Source organism: Kryptolebias marmoratus, linkage group LG6, assembly GCF_001649575.2.
Source record: "Kryptolebias marmoratus isolate JLee-2015 linkage group LG6, ASM164957v2, whole genome shotgun sequence".
Taxonomy (NCBI): Eukaryota; Metazoa; Chordata; class Actinopteri; order Cyprinodontiformes; family Rivulidae; genus Kryptolebias; species Kryptolebias marmoratus.
In genome coordinates this window covers 5,829,642-5,856,802 of record NC_051435.1, presented here as the reverse complement: position 1 = coordinate 5,856,802, position 27,161 = coordinate 5,829,642, and the positions used below count along the sequence as shown (strand labels likewise).

The following is a 27,161-nucleotide window of genomic DNA, read 5'->3' as shown; positions in this document are numbered from 1 at the left end:
AGTTTCACATTTGATGTAAAACTTTCTATTGATACCAGTGTTATGACTACAATGATTCAAACAGCAACTTTATTATTTGTTGAATGATACATTCAGTCCATGTGATTTTTTTTTTTTTTTTTTTTTTATTAGAGAAAAGGGGCTTCATCATTTTCCTGTGCATTCTACATTTGATCAGCAGTCCTTCATTATTACTTGTATTTCTATTGCACACTTTTCTGTGTGCATCCTCCGCACTTTAAAAGGTCTCATGCTGCTGCTGGTGTGCTGTTAAGAGGCTGTGGGAGGTTGTGGTGTTGCCACAGGGAAGGCCATGCTCCACTCTTGTCAGAGTGGCTTATGCAACAGCCATTACCATGGAGAGCAAAGAGAATGTTTCAGGTTGACGTTTGAAAGTGCTATCTGAGCACAGTTTTGTGCGTGGGAGGATGATGAAGATGATGGCTGGTTGCATTTCCTTTCAGATGTACCTGACAAGTGTTATTTGTTGATCGGATGTTACATAAAGGTGTTCTGTTACATAAAAATGTAAAACAGAAAAACAGTACTTTGCATGATCAAATTAAATAAATAATAAACTGCCCACACAATAGAAATCCTAAGGTTTAATGACACATTTCACTGAAAAATGCTACCTTATTTTTGTAGAGAATAAATGGAGGAAGTAATTTACAAGTTAGCAATCCAAGTGATTTAATAAGTAAAAAAAAACCCAGCATAAATAGAAAAGCCTGTGCCCCAGCAAGAGTTGTTTCAGTAACAGTTTTGTACACTTAAAAAAAAATCACATCAAAGCACTAATGTCAAAGAGTGGAGCTGGAAAATATAAATGACAGACAACAACCGTAATCGAGTCTAGTCACAAACAAGGGTGAGAAGAAATGACTTCCATTATGGTGAAATTACTTTGTGCTGTGAGAACCGCTGGAGAATTGAGCCTTTCTAATGAGTTACTGATGTTGGCTAACAATTACTTGCAATGGTTTCACACCATTGTATAACAGAGCTACAATTGGCTCATCGCTAGTGAAATGCTAGCACCAAAAATGGGACCTAATACCCAAAGATCCACAGGAGTGCAGATGTTGTGATAAAACAGAAAATGAATGTAAATGGTAAAAGTTAAAGCCTATTAAATTGACAAACGTAAAAAAAAAAAAAAAATGAATCACCTCAAAAGAAACAAACCAATTTAGATATGATTTGGTGCACAGTCAGACCAGTGATGGGTATGTAACTCATTCGNAAAAAAAAAAAAAAAAAAAGATGAATCATCATGCATATTCTGTCACTGATCTGAATCTGAATGACAACAGAACTGACTGTGGAGAGAGCAGGACCAGCTGTCAAACAAAAATTTTGTCTGTAACATCTCTTCTGAGACTTTGCACAGTCTGTAATCAACTTAGTGGTGCACAGAGCATTAAATTGAATTTGTTTGTCTATATAAAATCAAGACGGAACTTTTTAGTATTCTCTTCCTTAACCTAAAGTTTTGGTGACAAATGCAGTCTACAAGTTGCTCTTTGATTTGGGTGCTGTGAGATTTTTATTTTTATATGATTCAGAGTTCCATGAACAGCAGTTGTTGCTTCTGTTCATCCTCCTAAACTGGTTGCATACAGCTCCTCAGCACATACTGCCCAGTCCAGATTCCACAAACCTTATTTTGCCTTTTCTTGCTTGTCTTCAGTTTCACTTCAGGCACTGCATGCCTCAACAATACATTTGGATCACCCAACTGGAAAGTAACAAAATTCCTGCCTCATTAAAAAAAAAAGTTCCAAATAGACAGAAGGAAGGAAAAGGTGTTGAATAGAAAAGCAATCAATCAATCAATCATTTATTTGTATAGCCCCTTACACAACCAATTACGGTGACCAAAAAAAAAACAAAAAACTGACATTCACACTAATTGTTCACATTTGTTTCTTCTCCCTCCAGACATACATTGGCAGTGTGGTGATCTCCATAAACCCTTACAGGTCCCTGCCCATCTACACGCCAGAGAAGGTGGAGGAGTATCGCAACAGAAACTTCTATGAACTTAGTCCCCACATGTAAGTTTACATTTCAGTCCATCTCAGAACCTTTGTTTATATGTGAAAATATACATTTACTGCTCAAAATGCTACTTGCGACTCAAGTATGAAGAGGTGAAGTGATTGTGTGGTTTTAGGTTTTGTTTCTGACATGTGAATTTGGGAGTGGCATTTGACAAGTGTTTGCTTAAGGTTTGATTGTCCTAATGTGATAAGCAGGAACTGTCATGTCTTAAGGATGCAGAGTATTGCAAAGATATGTAAGGATTATCACTCTGACACAGTGACTAATGCAGTAGGGTTTCGTGGGAGGCAGTTTGAGATCAGGGCACAGTCTGTAGGAAAAGTCATAAGGTTGTCTTCTTTCAGTTCAGTACTGTAGTATGCATTCTGTTTATTGGCAGCTCTAACTCAGCATTGCTCCAAGTGAGCCAAGACAAAACAAAGCCTGGTGCTTGTCAATTAGCTGGCCATGGCTGTAGACTGCTGCAAACTCATCGGACAGAGTTGAAATGTGGAGTACCCTTGTACTGAGACAAACTCCCTGTAGATAAAATGAGCTGCTTGGCTTTTCTTACATTCATCAGCTCTTGGTGTGAGGGTCTTTTCTTTCCCTTTCTGGTCTTCATTTTTCTTTTTATCACTGAGTGGGTAGAAGCATTGATTGTCTGCATTGTAAACCAGGAAAAAATCCTGTTTACACATCCCTGTACATTTGGTGAAACTGATGTAATTGTGACTTCTTTTTTTTTTCCCTTTTTTTTAAATTGCCACTCTAGTACATTTGAACCATTCTGTGTACCATACAATGTCATTGTTTTCCCAGTTCTTTTAGTATTTAGCATAATTTTGAATGATAAACCCAGCAATAGATTTTCAAATTTATCTTTTTAAATCTAGTGGTTTGCGGCCTTAAAATTAAAGTTAGCAACATTTTTTCAAAAGGGCTTTCTTGCTTACCCTGTATAATAATTTCGCTGTTTGTTTAGGAAACTTATCTTTTAAATACTTTTCCAAAAGATAATGGATGGTAACCAAATGTTGAGCTGAATGATTGTCCAAGCTGTTGCAGAATAAATGTTCATGTCAGACTGACACGAGTTGAAAAAAATTCAGGTTTTAATAACATTTGTTATTAAAAAGAAGTGCCCTTTGCTGCAAAGTGACATGAGTATCGCTGTTTTTTTTTTTTTGTTTGTTTGTTTTTGTATTTTTTTTTTTTTTTCAGGTTCACACGTTCCCAAAACTGAATGAAAATTCAATTTGATTTTTCTTTATTTAGTAAGAAAAAGTTAAATGCAGGTGAATAGCTGGATTTAATTTAAGCAAATATATCCAAATAAAATTCATCCAAAGAGTGGCAAAACAAATGTTACTCACACCAGACTTCAGTGACTCAGTGGAGAAACTGATCTTGTTTTAAATGGAGCTGTTCTGAATTGGCCTCACCATACTGTGCTCACTAAAGTTTGGTCTTTGTATGTTTGGGTTTTTTTTTTTTCCTTCCCATTTTGAGCCAGAACTCCAGTTACACAGCTCAACTGAGGCAAGGCTGCTGTACTTGAGTTCTGGGCAGAGAAAAACAGTCTAGACTTTGTGCCATTTTTTTTTAGCTGAATTGTATTCCTGAAAAAGCACCATTAATGGACTACTGCCACTGTCGGCTGAGTCCAGCAACCAGTCTTTCCAACTCCCCATAATTTTTCCAAATCAAAGAAGCTCCCATGTTTCCTTCTTGTTTGCATGGCTAAGCTTTAACTGACTCTGGTAATTTACCACAGAGACTGGACAGTGCTGAAGTACATCAGCATTGGGGTTTTAATTAAGGCAACTACAGGGGGTGTTGGGCCTCTTCCTTTTTCCCGTCTTTGATCCTAATTAAACACTTGTTACTTGTATAAAATTAGTAGTTCTCAACATGTTGCAGCAGGCAAGGTCAGTACTTTTGAGATGTCCCTATAGATGCTGGGTTGTTTTTTATAAAAATTACAAAACCCACCTGCACTCAGATGGTGAGGAATTAAAGCATTTGATTGCTTTTAGAAAGAGTGTAAATGTTATTGAGCTGGAGTATGTTTGAAAGACTGTACAGATTAGACCTGTACAATACATCAAAAATTATCATTGCAATATCAGTGAGGTCTGGTTGGACTGCAATAAATCAGACCATTATGTTTCAAGGAAAATGCATTTATGTTCTGCATGTGAATAATATAGACTGTAATAGCTAGCATTTATCAATGGCCTTGTTGCCCACAGCTGGTTTAGATGATGGTGATGACAGAAAAAAGGGTAAAGAGTGAAGGGAAAATTGTGTTTATGTAAATTGATATTGTCATTGCAGTTTTAAACAGTATCACACATCATTTTTTTCCTTCTCCTTTGATCATGCAGCCCTTGTACAGATAATAGGATTAAATATGTTAGGATGTCATTGGTCTGTTTTTGGACTTCTTACCTGAACAGCTACTAATCCAGGTCCTACTCACAGCTGTTGTCTAGATCGGTAATCTCTGGGATGATATTTCAGGTGTGATGTTTGAGAGTTGGTACAAACTTCTGCTTTAATTAAGAGATGTGGAGGTTGTCTTTGTTTTTGCTTTTGAATGATATAATAACTTTTGAAACTGCATGTTTGGCATTTATAGAAGTAATGGTGTGCAAATTCTAAATGCTTGCATTGTTTTGGAAATATTTGACACTGAATCAGTTTGAATGTGAACAAGCTCATCACAGAAGTAGTCCATGTTAACTGAAAATGTTGTCTCTAATAGCAATATGGATTGTAAAATTATGCATCAATATCAAAAAATAACGATGCATATACATGTATAAGGCATAGCTACGATGACATTAGCTTATTTATTGATTGATTGCTTGACTACCTTTTCAATTTTTCTCTCCAAATTGGCAACTACTTTTGATGTCAATTCACTGGAGTTAATTAGTTTTTAAGAACTGTGCTGCCACACCCATCTCCACTAATCTAGTTATGGTTTCCAATAGTGGTCATTTTAGCAAAGTGCTCCCTGCTCAGATGTGGCACCTTAGTAATTAACTGGCAGGTGTCTGTCCCCCCTTCTAAACACAGACTGTGCATTAGAGATCAACTAATCAGTTTCTGTCACAGATGGACTCTAGTCATCTTTTGTATGTTGATTGCCACCCAATTTAGACACAGATTGAGTGCGTTGTGTGCGAGGACAGTTTGCTAACCCCATGTCTCCAGGGTAGGATTGTGTTATCTCTTTGTTTAATGAGGTATTGAGACCCCTGATGCTCTCAGCACTCAATACTTGGTGCCACTAGAGCATTGGTCACAGAGAGGCATCAGGACTGGCTAATGGAGCAAAGAGGCCCCTCTGCATGGTGTACATCAAGGCCTCCAGCTGTCATGCACATGCTTATGATGGATTATTTGTAAAATTGGTCTATGTGCAGTGGGGGTTGAAAAAGTAGGTTTATTTTTTTTTCTTAAAATTGGATCATCCTATATTCATTGTTAGACAGCTAGTGGCAGTCCATAATAACTGTTTTCATGGCTTTATCAAGTATAGCATGTAACCTGTTTTATTAGTCAAGGCATAATAAACACAGCATAAAGTAAATGTCACTATTAACATGTTTTTGGCTGAGGATGTGAAACTCTGATTACATAAAATCAATCACTGCTGTCATGGTAGTTTCCAGAATGTGACCTCTGCCCTGCTTGTCAGAAGCAGCAGGAATCAGAGTTCATATGTGGGAGTGAACTAATGTTATTGACTGTTTGCCAGATGAGCATCACATTGGACTTATTCCTTTTATGCAGTCTACTGTTACCTGAAATATAAAATGTTATTATGACTAAAGACAAGTTAACAGCTACTTTCCACATTCCTTACAACTAACCAGTTTTACTTATTTTAACTCATCATTTGTTATGGTTATCAAAAGCTTTTTATCTGCAAAACATGCAAAGGTAACTGCCCAATCTATTTACTGAATAATTATAGTCACTGATATAAGTTATTTTCCTGTTGGATATTGGAGTATTACAGTAAACCGGTGCTTTTCCTGTTAGAAGGATGGCCTTTGGAATCATTTTCTATATCATGGCATCACACCTGTTTGCTTTCCTAGTGCTGTGAGTTATAAAACTTTAATTGAAAGGCAGTAAATAAGTGTTGTAAATCTATAAAAGTACAGGTGCATCCGCTCTGGTTATTGATTTGGACACTGTCACTGGTGAGATGCAGATTACTATTTAAAGCCTGGAGTTCTTCGTTAAATGTTGCCAAGTGTTTTACATTTTTCTCCTTAAGCTAGAATGTGATTTAAAACCCCAGGGACTGAAAGTGCATTCAGTGGATTGTAACCATGGCAACTGACAATTCACCTAAAGTGCCCTAATAATGCTCAACTTTTGGGCTTAATAGTTTTAAAATGTAAGCTGCACAAAAATCCCCCTCGGATGTTATGAAGTAAATTGTTTTTGTACCAGAGTATAACAATTTAAGTTTCTGATGTAAAGTTTTCATATAAATGAACTTACTCTTATTTGGGTCCATCTAAGGTTTAAATTGGTGTCAAACAGTGCCTTTTGTTAAAAGATGGCACATTGTTAAAAATGTGTTGATACTGGCTCCTATGCATTCGAGTTAACTTTATTGGCCTTCCATTTTGGTAAAACCAATTTCCATATGTGTATGTGCCTTTAGTTTGACAGTTATCATCCTGTTTGTTGCAGATTCACACTGTTTTAGAAAGAGTTTTTGAAAAGGCTTGGAGCAGTTACATAGAACTTTATGTAGGTAGATTAAAGTGGGCACTTGTTGTAGTGGCATGTTGGCTTAAGTGGGCAGATTCAGACCTCTGCAGTGAGTGTGTTGGCGTGATGGTGAGCTTTGAACTAGAGGAAGATAATGGAAAAGCGAGTGTTCGTCTTTCTACCCACCTCTACAACCTAAGAATAAAATGCAAATGTATTTGATTGGATGTGGCACCATTTATAATTAAATGCCACATTTATGCATAATGACTGTTCTCTCCCACAGCCATTGCATACAATTTCTTATGGCTGACCAAGCTTTGGTTGGTGATAAATTTGGAAATGGACTTGCTGACAGATATTCCCCTCTGGAAAAAGAGATTATGTGGTTGATATGTTTTTGTGTTGGTAGAACTACATGAACAAGTCTGATGGTTTTGCAAACATTTTTTATTAGAGCTGGAACCTGGCCCAACTTAAAATTAATAAACTTTAGATTTGATTTCAGACTTGGCTTTAACCTTCTTAGAACCATGCTTGTTTTAAAGCATTAAATAAACGTATTATTTTTAGCTGTTATGTTAAAATGGGTTTCTCATGGCACTAAATTGAGCTCTGCAGTACTTCATGCTGTAAGAACAGTGCCTCAGGATCATATTTTGCATGCCATCCCTCTCTGCCCACATTGCATGTCAGTACTCTATGAAGCTGGGAGGAAAAGGCAAAACTTCATACATGTTGCAAATTTGTGGTTGCTATGTTGTTCTAATCTAAGTTTAGATTTGTTCATAATTAAATATATTTTCTTTGTAGTTTCAGTTGTTCATTCTGTGTTCACACAGTTTGTTGTTAAAAATGCCTGACCCCACTGGGAATGTTTAATAAAAGGGTTATGGATTCCTTAAATGTTTTCAAGAATATTGCATCTAACAGCAAACAGTTTAACTCGGCACTGATTAAACATTGCCTGCCTTATCATTTACTCCTGTGAGCACAATATTTTTTTTTTTTGTCTGACTGTCCAAACTCCATTGTAAATTCTCTCTATTCATAGTCAGAACAATAAGTACTGAGCTTTTATCTGTGTGCACAGTTTGTATAATGTGTGAGGCATACAAAAGAGTTCATAGACTAGAGAAGCTGTATACAATTTTCCCACCGTGGAACCTTATAGTGTTGACAATATTTACTGTTTAGTCACATTAATTAAGAACCAAACCATTAATCTCAGAAAAAGCCTGTAAAAGTCTGTCATTTACAGTTCAACCTGTGTACATGTCATTGTGCACTGGACCCAAGCTGTAATTCGAGAGTTAAAGATTGGTTGTTGAAATTTGACTGAATGGTTTAATTCATTTCTGCAAAGAATCCTAAAGGTCATATTGGCACTGCGAAGAAAAAAAAAAGATGTTCACACTAATGAAATGAGTACTGCCTACAAGGTGGTGGTTTGTATGGATGGAACAAAATGGTGGCATGATTGGCATAAACCTGCACAGAGTTCCTTGTGCAATGTTGCTTTGAGGAGATTTTGTTACCTTACTCAGCATGCTTATTTCCTGCTTCTCCAGAGATCACACAGACTGCTTGAACTGGTGTTTTTCCCCTACCGTGGAACACTAAATTAGTGTGTTGTAACATAAAATTAAAGTACTGGACTCCTTCAAAGTTGGATGTATGGCTGTACAAGTATTTTAGGCAATGTGCATAAAATCTCAGAAAATGTGTAGTGTGTATTAAATTAGTGTTTAAAGTAATTTTTCCACCTTGCATTCTACACATTTGGAATCATATACAAAACTGCCATCATTATGATGCAGCTTGTGAGTTTGTTTTAATCTTCCCTGTGGCATACTCTTAAAAGCCAAGCATTGTCCTAGGAAGTACACAGATGGTCAACATCTGTCAGAACCAACATCCGTTTAGTGTGTGCGCATCCGTTCTCTTGCCCTCCTACAGTCTCAGGTTGGTCTTCAAGCAGTCTGGTGCGACTGTGGTTGTGTATGTATTTCTTATTACAGCCCCCCACCTGATCTTCAGGATCAGGGAAAAGTTGCTTCCTTGGCTTCAAAGCCAGGCAGATTTCCTGAAGGCTCTAGAGGAACCAGGTCACACTGAGATCAGAGACTGTTCAGCACCCAACACGCCCTAGCTGTTTTTGCCACCAAAATCTGTTTTCAATAATGCACATTAAAAAATGACAATTGTATACTTTTTATTAAGTGAATGTGCTATATGTCAAAATGAAAACATGCCTCTAAGAAAGACTCTTGTTGTTTTCCAAAGGCCTGTCATTTTCCAAGTAGCTGGGCGGGCGGCAGTCCAACCCATACATTACTGCTTTATTAGCATCTACAAATCATTGCTTTAAAGAGTGCTGAATCTGCCCTCCAGTTACTCCACCCTTTTAAGATTCAGGTCACAAACTGCAGGCCCATCATCTTCTCCTGTGCCCCACTTTACCAGAGGTTGAAGAGTAAAAGAACTGACGAGACTATTTTCTGCTGCTTACCTCATGCCAGTGTGGCTTTGTGTGCACCCGCTGCCACGTGCAAGTCAAAATTACAGCCTACAGGCAGATGTGAAGGGAGGTGGGGGTGCCAAGCAGCACTTGCAGTCCAAGGCCTTATCCCAGCCTAACCCCCACACACCCAGCTATACACACTGATCTGGAAGGCCTCTGGGGTTTTGGTACCTTACTCACTTCTTCCTCTCTTTGGTGGGGACCTTGGTGCTTCATCGCTTTGACTTCCATTTATAAGCAGTTTTGGTTCAGGCTAATTTAAGGGTCCTAATGATAATACAGTGCGGTTTTGTTTCCAACTTTTGTATGTGCACATTTGAAACAAATTTGAATGAGGTTTCTTGTGAGAAGTTGGTGGTTGGTTCTATAATTTTGTTTTATTTCAATATTTAGAATTTAAGGGTTTCTTCTTTTTGTAGTTCTGGGTTTGGCTTTTTTTCTGCTGAGCTCCATTCATATTGTGATTAGTGATGGCTATTCATAAGTTCTGCGTGTGTGTGTGTGTTCCCAGCAAGGGACCTCCCACTTCTTTTTCACTCTTGTCCCTAATGTGGCGAGCCCTCCCAAACTCCTGCTGGCCCACTGGTCTCATCTGGGGACAAAATAATTGTATGATGGCTTGCTCATTGTCAGGATCAGGTCAGGCAATGGGAGTGTTTCCACAATGCAGACATCTGCTCTGCTGTTTCCTTTTTTTTAGCTGTGACATGTCCTGTGACAAATCCTGTCTATACAAAACTGATGGATTGATGTACAGGCAAGGCGGGGTTGAGCTAAGTTTATGGGAATTTTGAGAACAGACAAAATCAACATATTTTGCAACTAGTATTTTTAAATGTGTATTAATGGCAATGGCTTAAAGCTTGAACTTTATATATAAAGTGCTTGGAGCTGCATTTGAATATGTGTTGTCCAATAAATTTGTCATGAAATTCCTCCCCACAAAAAATATTTCATTTGTTTAGGATTCGTCTTCTTATTTGGGTGTTGGACGATGTTTTTTACTGTCCTTGCATTAAAGTTTTAAAAAATTATATTGTGATTTGGTGCATCCAAAGTGTATTATCACAGCACCAAAAAAAAAATAATAATAATTTGCTGATTTCAATAATTAATTTCTCATAACTCAAAATGTCTGACTAAATAAAATTGAACATGCTTTAAGATTCTTAACAATCCATTACGTTTGTCTTTTTTTAAATATAGTAACTCGCGTGTTTCTTGTCAGAGCAAAGAAACAATCCTTCTGTAAAATAAGTGCTTCACTTTTAATTTTTTTTAGTCATTTTATTTTGCACATACAGCTACAAAACCTTTAACAAACTATTGTCTCACTTCTGCTCACATGTTTTCATGTGACTGAGTTGCTGAAGTGTGAAGGTGACATTCGCTCACTCCTCTCTGTTTTGATATGACTGATTGTTTATTCTGGTTGGAGCCAACCTGTTCAGTGAAGTTTAGATGTTGTTCTGTAAACTTTGCTTAGTGTTAAATGCAGTAATTTTTACATTGCTGTAGGCTGTGGTTGACTTCTTTGCTTCGGCTCTCAGTAACAGGTCCTAACATTAAATCTGTGAATATAATGTCACACAGGCAAGAGGGTGAAGCAAACTAAATGATCATTGTAAACATCAAATGTGAAAAGCACTATCAGGAAAAAAAAAATCACAATAATGAAATTGTGGCTTGTAATGAAAATGTTACCATTTAACCAAAAAAATGTCTTGAGAGAGCTGTTCAGTCAAAAAATAGTAAGCTGATTAAATCGAAGTAGGAAAGCAGGAGGCAGTGCCTGAGGTTGTAGCAGGCACCTTTGTTGAACACCTCTCCAATGGGGAGGTGTTTTTTATTTTTATTTTTTTGCTTTGGGGACCTTAATCATATAAAGTACTTAACTGTAACAGCTGAGTTATAATTACTCTATAGCCTTTCTCTTTTGTTTAAAATTTGTACATTTTAGCTTTTAAAGAATTCCTAACTGCATTAACCATTTACATTTGCACCAACTTCATGGAAGGATGTACGCTTCATGGATGCACCTCGTTACCTTTGGGATTGGGTGCAGCCAGACCCTTGGGACTAATAGTGAATACTTTGTGGTGGATGTGAATGCATTCTGATCCAAAATGATGTGTGATGGTGCAGAACCCTAAGCTCCATTAGCCATCCCGAGGTATAACTTAGTATTTTGGTCTGGAATGCATTCATCTGGCCCCCTCTTTGCCATGGCTTCCTAGATGCAATCAACCACTTTGGAAACTAAGGGTCAGCATTAGTTCAGTGTATGATGTAAATTTTGGCCCCTTCTCCTTCTGCTTACAATTACTACTACTGTTAAACTTTTGGCATATGATAAATGGGGTACATTTGTATAGCACATTTTAAACACAAGTTCTATAACAAAACAGAGAAACTTGTTTTGCTGTCAGCCATTAGTTTGTGAACTGCCTTTTTGAAGTCTTCATTGACATTAGGTCATCACAATCTTACTGTTTTTGACACCATATTTAGCGAAGAAGATGGAATTGGAAAGTAATAAAAAGATTAGCCTTAACTATAAATCTTTCTTTTGCTTTATAACTAATTAATTAGTTTTTTGTTAATTTTTTTTAAAAGTATAATGGCACAGTGATTAAACGGGGTTTTCTAGCCAGTTGTGCCATAATTTATTATAAGAAAAATATTTCATAATGCAATGTGACACTTTAAGAATAGAATGACATAACTAGTAATGTACTGACGTCAGTGTTTGATAGCTGTCAAAATTAAAGTACATCTTGGCCACTGTTGTTGGGGATCTTCTTAAAAATGGTGTTGTTGAGAATATAGAAAAGTACCACCTTTTGAATAAAGTATCCAAAAACTACCCATTCAGAGTTCATTAAGGATCTGAACAATAAAGGTCTTCGCACCAAATACTGACCTTCAGTCTATTTATTGTACAAACACTTTTTGCCATGTGTGTATATATATTTTTAAACCACATTTTAATGATCACATCTAGTATTCCAGTTTGTTCTCTGGCATTTTATTAAGAAATGATTGTCTGTTCAATGTAGCCTTGCCCTTTTGAGTTCTATCTTTTTAGGCCCATTATAATAATGTTTCCAGACATGTGTGCAACAAACGACTAAAAACATTGTAATGTGGGCCACACAGCCACACATCCACAACCACCTCCCAAATCCTCCCAAGGTATTGTCTGCATAAAGAGAACAAATGAAACACTGTTCTGTGATTCAGTGGGGGTGTTACTGCAATAATGAGTTCCACTTTTCCATTGTGTAAGTGTCCCAGAATTCATGATAGTGGGCTTTGTTTATAAAACACTATTCACTTACACCATTTACTTATCCATAAAGGCTTGTTTAGTCATTTACTAAATAAATTATTCAAACATCTGCTGAAGAAGCAAGAGGAAAACAAGTTAGTAAAAAGTTTTAGACAAGGCTAAGTAAATGTGTGGCTGTATCTAACTTGTGAAACTTGTTTTCAGTCTGTCATTGCCACATGCTACAGCCTTCTGGCATCGCCCATCCCTAGATCAGCATTATTCAGATGACAGATTTACTTCAGTAGCCATGATTAGTATTAGTATGATTGGGTATTCAGTAGCCATGTTTGAGATAGCCAACGGGAAACAGTCTGCTATAAAAAAAACAAAAACCAAATGTGAACCAAGCTAAGGTTATTAAAAAAAACAATAATTCACTTCAGTGTAGTGGTGCCCTTAAGGTGCAACCCAATGTTTAATAAAGCCACCTGCTTTTGATCAGAGGAAATGCTAAATGACTTGTTGTGACAATGGTACCATTTGTCTGAACTTATATTACCGTGTTACCTTTGATTCCAACCCACCCCTCCCAAAAAAACAAAAACAAACAAAAAAAACAGGTTAAATGTGTAGTTCCAGTGTAAAGACTTGGTGTGTGCTTTCTCCTTTTTTGTGTTCCAGCTATGCTTTGGCAGATGAGGCCTACCGCTCACTGAGGGACCAAGACAAGGATCAATGTATCCTCATTACAGGGGAGAGTGGAGCTGGGAAAACCGGTGAGAAACTTTTTTTTTTTTTTTTTTTTTTTTTTCTTTAGCCATTTTGAAATGCGAATCATTCTGACAGCCCAGGAAGGTCTTTGTCTGACTGTTGGCTCAAATTTCCTTTTTTATTGCATTTTGAATGTACAGATTTTTAAATTAAGAGTATTTTTTTATTTTTTACGGATTTGAATCAAACCATATTTGGAGGTGTTCTTTTGTGTAATTCACCTCACATGGTTCAATAACCAAACTGAGTGGAGTCAATTCTGCTACAGTGATGGGCATGGGGAAGATTTTGACAAACAGAAGTCTTAGTATGAGATATTTGACTATATATTGTCCTAAGTGAGGAAACTTCTGCACATTGAAAGCTAGAAGGAAGTAATGGTAGGTGGGGGGTGTGTGGGGGTGTTTTTTAAAATATGTCTTGGCACCCGAACCTGATTCAGTCACTTGGAAATGACAGTGCAGTCTGTCCTGATCATCTGATTTAAAACAAAAAGCTGATGATGGTGCAGCCTGAGCACAGTTTTAGACTCAATCATCCATCACCCTGCTTTTCACACACAGGCAAGTACATACCTTGGAACTGCTTGGGACAAATTGATACCTTTAATGCTGCTGATAACCGTAACACATCTGTTCTGAGCACAAACATGGTAGGAAAAAATAATCTGTGAAGGGGAAATCCACTTAATCATAAACAGCATCTTCAGAAGTCTTATCTCCTAGGTCCCTGGTGGAAAAATATGTACTTTTTGGTGTTCTTTGTAGTGCCCTGTTCAACATGTAGTCAAAACAGTATTTTGTTTTTTTTTTATCTAAAGAACACAAGGGTTGTGTAACATTACATTGGAGGATTAGATTGGATCAACCCCACAGTCTGAGGATTGTTTCATTAGAGATCATGTTTGCACATGAAACATGAAAGAAACTGACCTGTGATAGATGAGCAGTAGACGTATCAACATACCGGCAGCACACTGTAAAGATGCTATGCTGTCCTGGTTTATTCACATTTCATACACTAAAGATTAGCAGGCAACACCCATATTTTCCTGTAAGAAAACTTAAATCTCATATGTAAGCACTGAACCAGAAATGCAACCCCTGCTGGTAGAAGCTGTTTTTACATCCCTTTTTTTTTTCTTGTCGAGTTTTACTTCTGTTAGTGTTACCATGTTTTGGATCACGTTCACATACCTTTTAAAATGTCTAGAGGGAAAGGTATTTCCTTGATACTGTTTAGTGCTGCTTCACAGGTATTTGCAGTATTAAACTGGCAGTGCACAGAGTAAAGGAGTGTGGTTGAAATTTACTTAGAACACATTTTCCAATACAAAAAGATAAAATTTAATAATGAAAATATATTACTGAGAGCTAGTTATATATTTATATATTTAAATTTGACAAATCCCAGCCTTCATCAAATTGGTATTTGTATAGCATGTTCTAGTCATGTCATTGTTTTCAGGTTAACTGTTTTTATGATGTTCACTGGCTGTTGTTAAGATTTCATAATATAAATGTCCCTGTAGCACTCTGGTAGCAAATGGCAAGAGCCATGAAGCCAGATTTGTTGCAAAAGCCGCTGTTCACACGGAGTAGGACTTTCAGTAATCATAAATCATTAAAGTTTTCTTTGATATGTAGTGATGCAACAGTTATAAACTCATAAACCAAAGCAATAAAGGAAACAATTTAAGATGGTTTTTTTTTTGATCCACAAGCCTTTCTTCTAAACTCCAAGGAGCTGCTGCTGCAGTGAAGTCAAAGATAAATTTGGATTTCAGTAATCTCAGCTGCCCTGGAGCTTTTAGCAGAATAAGGCCATTAAATTCTACCCTATCAATATGGGTCATTGACATTCATGTTTGAGGAATTTTTTTTTTCTCCCCTCCATTTTATTGAGACGTGTATAAAACAAAGCCCCCTGTGACAAGTAATGTACATTGCATACTATATGTTAAAGGGGAAAAAAATGACTGAGAAGTTTCCTTTTTGCCATCAGATTAAAGAAAATGTGGATTAAACTGTGCTTCTTGTTGCAAAGTATTAACTTTGATAGCCAACAAAAAGATGAAGCAAGACACACCCAAACCTCCACCCCCTCTTTTTTTTTTTTTTGGTCTGCCAACTTCATCAGCAGCCTGTACCAACAACTGCTGTAGAGCTTTTCGGTCCTCCCTTGGCAGGTCACACACATCAGTTCTGGGTCACTGTTATCTCACTGGTTGCAAGAGATGATCCCAATACTAGCCGTCAAACCACAAGGCTTGTCACTTGTTCCAAAAAGGATGCTTTGCTTCTTGAGCCTTTTTGTCATGGACATGGTTAATTTGCGGCGAGTCCCTCACTTAGAATTTGTGCTCTGAAAGCAATTTCAATCTGTGCAAACACTCGCAGTGAGTGAACAATGTTCTTCAAGATCCAGATTGTTTTTCCAGGGGTTTTCCTTCCCAATGAAATCAGTAGCTTGAATGATGATATTATGATGAAACTGTGGTCAATATCCAACTTAACAAATTGCACTTCTAAAATGGGGCCTCATTTGCTCTCATGGGCGTCAAAGGGGGCTGATGTAATGGGAATTTTTATGGGGAATGTTGCAACACATGGGCAGGTCTCATTTGTTCCCCTGCCATGTCTATCAAATGTAATACTACTTATATCTGTGCGTATTTCAGAGGCCAGTAAGCTGGTGATGTCATATGTGGCGGCAGTGTGTGGGAAGGGCCAGGAGGTGAATAAGGTCAAGGAGCAGCTGCTGCAGTCCAATCCTGTGCTAGAGGGTGAGTGACGACTCGGGTTGTTTGAAGTTTAGATTTGGACAGAATCCATGTCAACAGACTGACAGGACTGTACCAGGGAGAATCAGCTGAAACGGGGAAAAATCTGATATATACAGTTTAATTGACCTATTACTTAAAGAGCACCATTTAACTGCTCAAGGGCTTTAGATGGCATTTTTGGCCTCCAAAAGTAACACTACCAATAAAAATATAGGTTTTATCAATGCAAATATTATGACACTTGGGTATTCAACACATTAGTCACATAAACTGAAAATATTAGGCCATTACTTTTGGAATCCTATAAATCTGTCTTTATTTCCTTAACTAGGCAGTACACTGCTCCCACTGTCACAGTCATTCCTGCAGCTCAGTGTTGGCACAGAAACAGCTGTTTTTTTAAATTGGGGGCAGTGGACAGGAAATGCCCGTGAATGATGAAGCTGTAAGGTTGACTCGCTATGGAAAACCTTGCACATCTGCAAGAGCTTAGCTCCTGCCGATCTAATTGCCTCAGCACTAAAAAGAGGCAAAAGGAGGGGGACCTGCTTATCCAGCCGAGCACAATGGATCCATCATGACTTGTACCTCTGTGATCCTCTGCTTAATTTTCTTTTTTTAGTTTCATTCTTTGTTGCTCCCCTTTTCTTTTCACTGTCCTCTGATTTTCTCTTTAGCTTTTTATCTACAGTATCTCTGTTGCTCTTATTTTCTACTTTCCTTCCCCTCTAGCTGCTGTTGTTCCAGACCAGCATCCCACACATTCACACAATCCAAATACTTTAACACACATTAATCAGCTGTTATCAGCAGTTAAGCAGTTATGCTAATAGCACTGTGTTATTTGACAAATTAATAGCATTTTAATGTGCAAATGTGGTTTTAAGCAATTGAAAAATGTTGCAGAAAATACTCAATTTAAAGGGCTTACTGATGCATACGGCACAATGCATTTAATGAGCTCTTTGAAAACATTTTGTTTTGTTTTATTTATAAGCAGGGGCACATATTGAATCACTTTGCCTTGAATGTGGCGTGACATGAAGGTTTAGCCCTTCCTAAGCCTGAACGCTCTGCTGCTTTGCCTAATCCATACAGAATTATGGGGCGTCATCAGTACAAATGGATTTGACATTCAGGTCTTTTGTGATTGACAGCTGGCTGGAGTGCTGCACATTGTTAATAATTCTCTAAAAAATTTAAAAACAAGTCTTAACTTTTAATATCTGCACTGTACTTTAAAAAAAAATGGCTTAAAAAGAATGTTTGTCCAACACTTAATTGTTTGTTTTCTTTTCTTTAAGCATTTGGAAATGCCAAAACAGTACGCAATGACAACTCTTCAAGATTTGTAAGTATCCAAAACTCAAAATATTCTTTGACAAAATAGTTGGGTTTCAATTTTTTTTTCAACTTGTAGGATCCACAAACCTGTCACTGTGTATATTCCCTGATCACAAATATTGATCCTGCTGAAGTAAATGCAGAAGCAAAGTGAGAAATATTTTAACTCACAGCAGCATTATGACTATAGCTTTACAGCTAAAACAGAGGTCCCAGGTGTCTATGTACATGGTTACTGCTTTAATATTCACTATATATAGATGCATGACATTTAGAGGAGACGTATGTTTGAGGAGACGGTGGTGATTTTAAGCAAGTGAAGGCCTCTCATCATGTGTGTCTTTGTATCTTTGCCTGTTCTTGTATTTTTCTGCTCTGGTGTAATAATTGTATATGTACTGGGTCTGCAGAGTATAGCAGCCTACACACTGGTTGTTACTGCACTGCTTTTGATCTTGATGTATTAAACTCGTACATAATCCACAGCCTTGGTAAATGCTCTGTACTCTGAGTTCACAAGGTCAGTTGACAAACTTTGCTTTTAGGTTGCACAATTTGGCCTGAAACTCATGAATACCAAGCACAAGAAAAATAGTCAGTTTGTCATTTGTAGAGATTTTTGTTTATGCAAGTTCTATGCAGTTTGTATTCATTTATTTTGCTAGTTGCTCAGGCTTTCAGAATTGACTGACTTTTTATGAGGAAAAAGCTACTCGTATACCATATAAATAGCATTCTAAAACTAAAATATGAACTTGTTTTGTATAAGCAGACAGAAATCCGGACAAGTCCAGGCAACACCATTAGGAAAGGTGATGGCTATTTGTTTTCCTGAGAAAGCATTCTCACACTAGCAGGTTGCATATTTACTGAGAGATATTTTTTTAACATCCCATTCACACAAGCTTGTTTTCATATTATTTCTAACATTGAGAGTTATTGAGGAGCAAATTCCTATTGATTCACTTGGATTTCTGAACATCCAAAATGACTATTTTGGTTATTTTCTGGCAAATGCCGTGCAAGTCATTGTTTGTTCTTCTGTACGAGTTGAAATGGAAACTGGTTATTCCAGCAAGAATGAGCTTGCAGGCCAACATATTAACCTTTAGTGTCTCACTTTGACTTCATACACTATTTTCAGTTGTCTATCTACATTTACTGCCTACAGACTCCAGTACTCGGACATGAGTTGAGATTTTATCAGAATATAGTTCCAATCTAGCTATTTTTAGGTGACCTTGACATCTTACAGAAAGCTCAACTCTTCTCACCCAGACTCCACCTCATTAGAGCTCAATCATTTTATCATAAAATTCTGAATGGAGCTGCTACTTCATTTTGTTGAGTGCGGAGGGCTTATTGAGTTTGGCTAGAAAGCGCTCACCAGCGGTGCTTGGCCTCATCCAGTGACCTGTCTGCTATTAATACATCAGAGAAGAAAGGAAGGAAAAAAGATCAAACACACAAGACTCACTGTTCTAATGTCGACTTTAAACAGAAAAGAGACCCAAAAAAGTTAAAAAAAAAAAAAAAAAAAAAAAAAAAAATTCAGAAAGCTCTTGATATATTTGTAACGTGATGAGTTTTTAGAAAAGATCTGTCTAAACTTATGAGCTGGGTTTGTTTTGATACTTTTTTTTTAACTTGATGAAAAAAGGCAGAGCAAATAAAAGTGTACATCTTAACTGTTTTATTCTCTGACCCCCAGGGAAAGTACATGGACATTGAGTTTGACTTTAAAGGAGATCCACTGGGTGGAGTCATCAGCAACTGTGAGTACAAAATGCCTCTCAAAATCAAAGTAATACATATTTGCACTCTACTTTCTGATCTATATTTATTGCATCTATAATTGATCCACATCTTGGTTTCAACCCTGGCTGGTCTGTTGTCTTGCTATTAACTTGCATTTAATTTGAAACATTTAGGTATCTGGGTACCTGCTTGTAAACTTAAAGCAGGCAATAAGAGTAACATACTCTCACTGACTAAATTAAAGGTAGTATCCAAGTATCTCACTGGATTGAGACTGTTCAAAACAAACATTCAGTTGCAGTCTCACTGAACTGAATGTTTGTGAGCAAGTGAACAGCAAGCGTTGCTCACATCATACCTGCCTCAGCTCGCTTTGCACCCACTTTAGCATCCTCCCCCACAATTGATTTATTCTACTGGAGTACATTTGTTGAAATGAAGATGGGCAGATTCTGGCTAGTTTTTTTTCAATAATTCTCATCAGTGTGGTTTTTAAACCTCAGATGGTGCAGTCATAGGAGAGCTCCTGTGCAAAATACAGCTCTGCAACAACTGAGATTGGTTGGAGATGTTGGCAATGACTTTCCTCAGTGAAAATGTCACACGAAACTCAAGCAGCAAGATTGTGCACCTCTGCTGCTTACTGCAAGGAAACTGAGAACCCCTGTGAATGTTTTGAGACAATCGCAGCCCAGGGAGATGCTACCTTCATGTATGTGTCAGTCATAAGAAGAACTTGGTCATTGCCAACACAGTGTGGCAAGGTGGTATGAAAATCCAGGAATAAATATTTTTCATACCTTTCAAGTCTGTTTGGTGTAATTTTCAAGCATTATTTAGTTCATAAATGTTGCTTGAATTTTCCTTTGCACATTTTCTAGGAAACCTTTATGCATGATTGAAATCAGACTGAACAAAAAGCGTAAATCCCATTGCTGACTTCCTCCTGCCATCTTTTCCTTGCCTGTTTTGATTTGATTTTGCTTTTGTTTCTGTGACCTCTGGCGGGGAAGCCAGTATAGACAAAACATTATTCACAAAGACGGAAGCTGATGGCCTAGACACAAATGAAGCTCTGTCTGCTCAGTCACTCAGACACCAGAGTCTGTCTGTCGAGTAGAGCCACTGTCATGTGACTTGTTCAGTTAAAGCTGGTGATTTAGACAGATGAATGTGAACACTGCAGCAGAGGAGACCTGGATGGATTGTTTTATTTGCAACTCATCAGTTCTGTGTAAACCTCTGAAGCCTCAGATGACTTTCCATACCCAAAAATAAATGTTTGGGATTTTGAAAATGCCACAACCTATACATTTAAAAATATCAGAAAATGTCTTCAATTTGTTTGGAAATGCAAATACACATTAAAGCATCAATGGAAATTTGTTGTTTGCAAAACATTTGAAAGCTATTGCTTGGTAATGCAAAAGCCAGATAAGACGAATATAGTTTGAACAGCCTTTGTTCTTCTGCGTTTACCATGATGGTGTCAAAAGCTTCCTACTATATGTTAAGGTAAAGAGAAATGGACTGAAATGTAAGAAGTGACTTTTCAGTGGTTTTTCATTTCTGTACGCCTTTGATCACAGCTCCATATCACTGCTGTCAGTCATGGATGTTGTATTATTGATGGGCTCGCTCCTAAGTGCCACTTATGTGATTCACGGCCAGTGGGTGTCACAGAATCCCATTTAGCCTGATCCACAGCAGACCCTCACATCTCCACGTCTCTGTGCATGGCTTGATAATACACATTTTGCAGAATATCTGTGATTTTTTTTATTGCGAACTAGTACTTCTGCCCTGTCTGCACCCACCAACTTGTGAGTCAGTTTAGTCTAAATATTGGAAAAGCAAAGGTTTTTTATTTTTCCCCCTGTCTCTCATGGCTGGAAACTCTATCATGGTTACAATGTTATTTCATGTGGATACTTCTCCAAAACACTGAATGGAGTGTAATATAAACTTATTTTAGGAAACGTATGATTTTAAAAAGACGAGTTGGGCTTCTATTCAGTTCAACTAGCAGTAAAGAGGCTCTCAAGCAGTCTGTGACGTCTCTGAACGCTGCAGTTGGTCTTTAGACACTTCACATAATGCAGTGAGCAGGTGAGGTGCTGCTTTAATCAGGTACTGTTGCACTTGGTTAGTAGCCCAAAAAAAAGGGCTAATGGTTGAGATCTTGGTGTGGTTTCTTCCCTTCTTGCACATCTTGTTGTTTGTACGCACAAATAATTACCAACATTGGTTATTTTTGGCAGCATATATGCATCATTTGACAACCTTTAAGCTACATAAAAATCTTTAATACTCTGTGGGGACAGCCTCATGTTGCCAGTCAGACACCTGCTGGGATCATTTACATACAGATTTCCTGTAAAACTTCCATGTATCAGTATTTCCTTCTTTTATTTTTAGATCTGCTGGAGAAGTCCCGTGTGGTGAAACAGCCAAGAGGCGAGAGGAACTTCCACATCTTTTACCAGCTCTTATCCGGAGCCTCAGATGACACTATGAGTAAGTTCTATAAATACCTAATAGATTTATTCTATGCAATTTATTTTTAAATGTAGAAAAAAAGCTTTAAAATTTAAAGGAGTAGTCTATTAATTTTTGAAGAGGTGTTCTTTCTCATAGGTAGTACCTCATTAGTTGTGACCATAGTCATAAAGCATAGTTTGGAAAAAGAGCAAAAGTTTTCATCCAGGCTAGACTAATCACTAAACCAGGGCTTTTTTTTATTTTTCAGGCTTATAAAACAACTCTCAAAAAAAAAACACAGGTGTAAAAGACTACTACCCTAAACAAGAGGCCCTTGTTTGCTAGCCTTTGCTTGGTTGAAGACATTGCCTTTTTTCTCTATTCTGTGTTGTATGACAGTCTGTCATGGCTCATAAAGTACTGACTATTGATATTTGACAAAACATGACTTTGCTTTGAAATTTGTAATCTGTATGTCTAGTCATTTTCAGTTGCAGTTTGAAACACAAGTGGTATAATGAAGATAAATTTCAACACAAAACATTTTAATTGTGAGTCTTAGTTTATGTAACAGAGATGTATTTTTTTCATGAAGTAGTGAGTCGATCAAAATGGTGAGGAAACTGTAGTGAATGAGAAACCAGACTCCAATTGTTTTAATGTGGTGAACATGGCAGTAGTAGCTATTGTGCCGTTGCTTGTTAAAAAGTTTTTGGTAAATGCATCCTGCAGCAGGTCTGCAGCTGCAGGGACACATGGCTTACACATTAATGACTTAATCTTCCTGCCTAACAAACACTACAAAGGACAAAGCCAGGCAATGAAACTTGTCCCCTCTATTTACTTTTCTGTGCACAGAAGGCATTGTTTTATGTCCTGAACACGGTCGAACAATATAATGGTCATCGACCCCTAGAGTGCATGCTTCAGAGGGGCTGGGTTCAGCTGTAGTTAATGCAGCCACTAATGAAATCTGACACATGTGCCCGTAAGAGGAATAGATTTCTTTTGTTACTTCTTAGGGGGGCTTTTAAGTGTGTAATTTGAGCTTTAAGAATGGTGTTCACCACAATAACTCATTTGTGCATACATTGTTCAGATCTGTGTGGTGTTTTTTGTTTTCTCGGCATCATTGCGGTTTTTTTTAATAACTATTTTTATTTATTTATTTATTTTGTTAAAGCAGAACCACTGGGTGTATCTTATTTTAGAATGTAATTGAATATTTCAGTTGCTCCGGGTGCACAGGTGTGGAACGTATGGAAATAAGGCTTCAACTGTGTTTCCTAAACGCGCTTGAATCAAATGCAGATTAAAAAGCAACAGTATGGTTTGGTTGTCACAGAAAAGCTCAAACTGGACCGGGACTTCAGCAAGTACAACTACCTGAGTCTGGACTCTGCTGTGGTCAGCGGGCTGGACGACGCAGCGAACTTCAGGACTGTCAGAGTGAGTTGTACAAGCACACAGTCATCTATACCCGGAGCTTTTCCATTACCTCTGGTAACCTTATGGAAATTAACTCTAATTTTAAAAATTCTAGCTAGTGTTTAAATGAGTTTAAAAATCAAACCGTAACCCACTCTAATCACAATCCAGTGATTTTTCAGCATCGACTTTACTTTGGCTGGGTCGTGCTGAGCTACTATGAATCTTTTACAAAGGGCAAAGGTCGTCTGAGACTTCTTTTATTGTCAACAGAACAAACTTATTGTAGTTTATGATTGTTACTCCTTTTGATTATGAACACACTCAACCCTTTTATTGCAAAACCAGGTAAACTTTTAACTCGGCCTTGAATTGAATTTTAACCAAAACGAAAGCTGAGATTAGATTAAACAAGGAAACTTTCTTGTGCATTTACCAACAGTGGAGCAATAATTTATCTGAAAATATGATCTGCTTCCTTGTATTTAGACATGTCTGTGCATAAATGTAATATCCTGCATGTTTTTCTCTGATTTTCACTGATGGAGGCACAGAGGATATTGTGTCTATCTTCTGCACTGCCTGTTCCAGCATGTTCTTTTTCTCAGCTGCTGTAGAAATCTTGGCGGTCTGATCTGTCACACTCTACTGTACTTGTTTCCCTACTTTTCACATCCTGCTTCTCATTAGCTTTAAGCACCCCCCCCCCTCCCCCTGACACAGCTGCATCTCACCACGGGAAACACGATAGGACAGTCTTTCTGAACAATCAGCCCCACCACTTTGTTCTGTGTAGCAATTCAAGAAGACTACGCTGCCTCACACAATAAATATATAAAATGTTGCTAACACACAGTTGACTTCAATACTTAATGACACAGCTTAAAAAAACAATTTTGCTTGCTTTTTTGTGTGTGTGGAGTTGGACCATATGTTAACAATGACAGCTAAAATTTGGTGTTGAAACCATTTTTGGCACTTGTCACTTAGCTGTGGCAGCCATTTTTAATTGGATTGGATTTGGTATAGATGTTCCAATTATTTCTTTGAGTTTCAATAAAATATGTCCAAAAAGGGTAAACTAAAAACTGGACTTCTATTCAGTTGATTTTGTTTGTTTTTTTTAACCCTTTTTTTGGATTTACTGTCCTGGATGACTGAGAATATACACCAGAATAAAATCCGTCCATTGGTTGATTTTGTTTCCTAATGCTACAGACAATCGCACACAGTGTTTAAAAACAGGTTGTTGTAATGAATTTACAGCCTTGTCAAACTCATGATTAAGACACTGCACTGACAGAGGACAGTGTTAGTTTTGTTTTATAGCGGTGGATTGTTTGCAGTCACCATCAACCAGTTTTGCATTTATTGCCTAGTTTTGCTCTGCAGCTGTTACCATGTTTTTCTACAAACATTCAGTGTCAGGTCATGACTTATGTTTTTCATGTTCATCCCTCCTCAGAATGCCATGCAGATTGTGGGGTTTATGGAAGATGAAATGCTGTCAGTGTTGGAGCTGGTAGCAGCCGTGTTGAAGCTCGGCAACATTGAGTTCAAGCCAGAGTCGCGCTGCAACGGTATTGACGAGAGTCGTGTTAAGGACAAAAATGGTAAATCTGACGCTTTTCTAAATGTTAATGTTGTAAATGTGTGCTAATTGTATCCATTTGTGATTGCAGAACAGTTTTGGACTCATGTCGGTCCGATCTAAAGCCATTGCTCCTTTTTGACCACTTTACTTTTCTATGATCAGGCTCACTAAATATTTGTATTTTTATGGACTTGTGTTGCACAAGCTATATTTAAACACTCCCATAGTTTTCTTTAGGCACACATTTATTTTACACATTGCCGTCCATGACAACAGCAGTCATTTGCTTCTGATTGCTGTCATATTGTCTAGCCTTTAAAGAATGTAAAGCAAAATAGTTTTTTTTTTGTTTGTTTTCCAATCCAACAGCAGAACACTTCATTTCATTGAAAGCTTAGTTGCCTATTATAGTTTTTATGTTTTTTTTGTACACAACTTTTTAAGATTTTTCTTCCATCTACCTTTTCGTTGAACCCATTTGTAGTCCTCAAGTTTTATATTCAGCTGCATTATTTGTACCAAAATAAAGAAATTACTACTGTATTTAAGACTGCTGTCACTTTTTTTTTGGCCAGGGCTACAGTTATTTGACAAATGTTTCCCTTCTTTTCCTTGCAGATTTAAAGGAGATGTGTGAGCTCCTGGGAACTGAACAGTCTGTGTTAGAGAGAGCCTTCAGCTACCGAACAGTTGAGGCCAAGATGGAGAAAGTTTCCACCACCCTGAATGTGGCCCAGGTCAGAGACAAAGTTACAACTCTGCCCTGAACCAGTTAGAACTGCTTGTTTCTGTTCTACTTGTGTTAAAGTTGGTGTCCTCACAGAGCATAGAAAAATAAAGAGTCATTTCTTTCCCTTGACTTGCTCTGCTGGCTGCCGACTCAAATTCATGTCAGTGCTACATGAAAATCTCTACATTATGAATGAGCAGTGCCCCTCCTGGAAAATCAAATGTAGGTCATGTTTTAGAGGTTAAGAAGTTCATTCCAACTGGTCGCGTAACATGAAGACTACTGAAATGGGTCTCTGTCCAAAACAAAAGGGCAAAACTAACCTGACTTGGTAAGAACCTCTGTTGGGGGCTTCTTTAATATCTCCATTGGTGGTTAGTTTATTTCTTGCCCAAAGTTAGTTTTCCTTTGAATATTATTATTCTTAAAATTTTACTCTAAACATTTTTTATACACTGGTTCTGCAAATATTAGGAGAAAAGGACTGCATTTTGTGCTAGTTGCTTATTTTTCGCACTACAAATATTGTGTTTTCACAGGCCTACTATGCCCGAGATGCCCTTGCCAAAAATCTCTATAGTCGCCTGTTCAGCTGGTTAATTACTAGGATTAATGAGAGCATAAGAGTAAGTAATGTCCTTATGATATTTTATTCAATTATTTTAGTCTTTTTCTTTTTTTTTATTAAAATGTATTTTTATGCAAACTGGTATTAAGCCCTTTTATTATTATTATTATTATTATTTTTAAAATTTTGAAATTATTTACTTGCAGGCACAAGCTAAAACTCGCCACAAGGTCATGGGTGTACTGGACATCTATGGCTTTGAAATATTTGAGGTAAGAGACTTGCGGATCAAACTGCCTCTTTATTTCTTGATGAGCCACAAGGACAGAATCAAAACCACCCAAACACAGGAAAGAATTTTGCCCCAGGCTGTTTGCTTGCTTAGCACCTGAGCTTATCCTCAAGAAATGAAGGCTGACAAAACCGTGTTGAGATCAGATTAGTTCAGCTTTTTTTTTGCTCTCTGGGGTGGAACAATTTTTGTGGCAAATTTCACAGTTGGAAAAGTAGCCACACTCTAAAATTACCAAAACAAAATGACAACAAAAAACAAACACTTATGCCTGTTATGGATGCGCTGTTAAATTATTACACGTTAAATGTTTTAAGGCTCTAATAGGTAAGAATTTGCATGAAATTAGGAGCATGTATAAACACATGTTTGGTTCTTGTACTCTTGATGCCTTCAGCCCCCCCACGTCCCCCATCCCTCATATTTTCATGTCTTTTTTTTTTTTTTCACATCGCTGCTTGTTCATTTCACTCACTCTCAAGTCATTCCCCTCTCCTCACTGTTTTTGTGTTGTTCCTGGGTCATCAGGATGGCGTAAGTAACACCTGCACCAGCTTATTTGCTGTGCCTGTGTGCATGTTGTGATCCTTTTATTAGATGTAATTCATTAAATTGCTTCTGGTGTGCCGCACAGCTGAATAAATGCAAACAAAGCCTCTGCAACATTTGAATTCCAGCATACACTTTGTTTCCAGTTTATTCAGTACACCTATCCCAAAATAATTCGCCCTAATGCCACAAGGTCGTAAGATTAGATCTAAATGTTTACCTTTTTATATATAGCTTATTCCTCTTATCAGTATGTTAAATTTTACTTCTG

The 27,161-nt window shown here is 37.5% G+C and overlaps 1 protein-coding gene across 4 annotated transcripts in view; it reads left to right on the top strand.

Annotated features, from left to right (window-relative positions):
• The window catches only part of myo1b (myosin IB), a 53,504-nt gene that overhangs the window by 10,622 nt on the left and 15,721 nt on the right, over positions 1-27,161 (top strand). For all 4 annotated transcript variants that reach the window (XM_017420720.3, XM_037975993.1, XM_037975992.1 and 1 more), the window contains exons 3-13: positions 1,945-2,060; positions 13,272-13,366; positions 16,042-16,146; positions 17,451-17,497; positions 19,202-19,265; positions 21,667-21,765; positions 23,075-23,178; positions 24,623-24,770; positions 25,370-25,488; positions 26,021-26,107; positions 26,256-26,321. In XM_017420720.3, the coding sequence (XP_017276209.1) occupies positions 1,945-2,060; positions 13,272-13,366; positions 16,042-16,146; positions 17,451-17,497; positions 19,202-19,265; positions 21,667-21,765; positions 23,075-23,178; positions 24,623-24,770; positions 25,370-25,488; positions 26,021-26,107; positions 26,256-26,321 (1,050 nt within the window). The remainder of the gene's footprint in view (positions 1-1,944; positions 2,061-13,271; positions 13,367-16,041; positions 16,147-17,450; positions 17,498-19,201; positions 19,266-21,666; positions 21,766-23,074; positions 23,179-24,622; positions 24,771-25,369; positions 25,489-26,020; positions 26,108-26,255; positions 26,322-27,161) is intronic.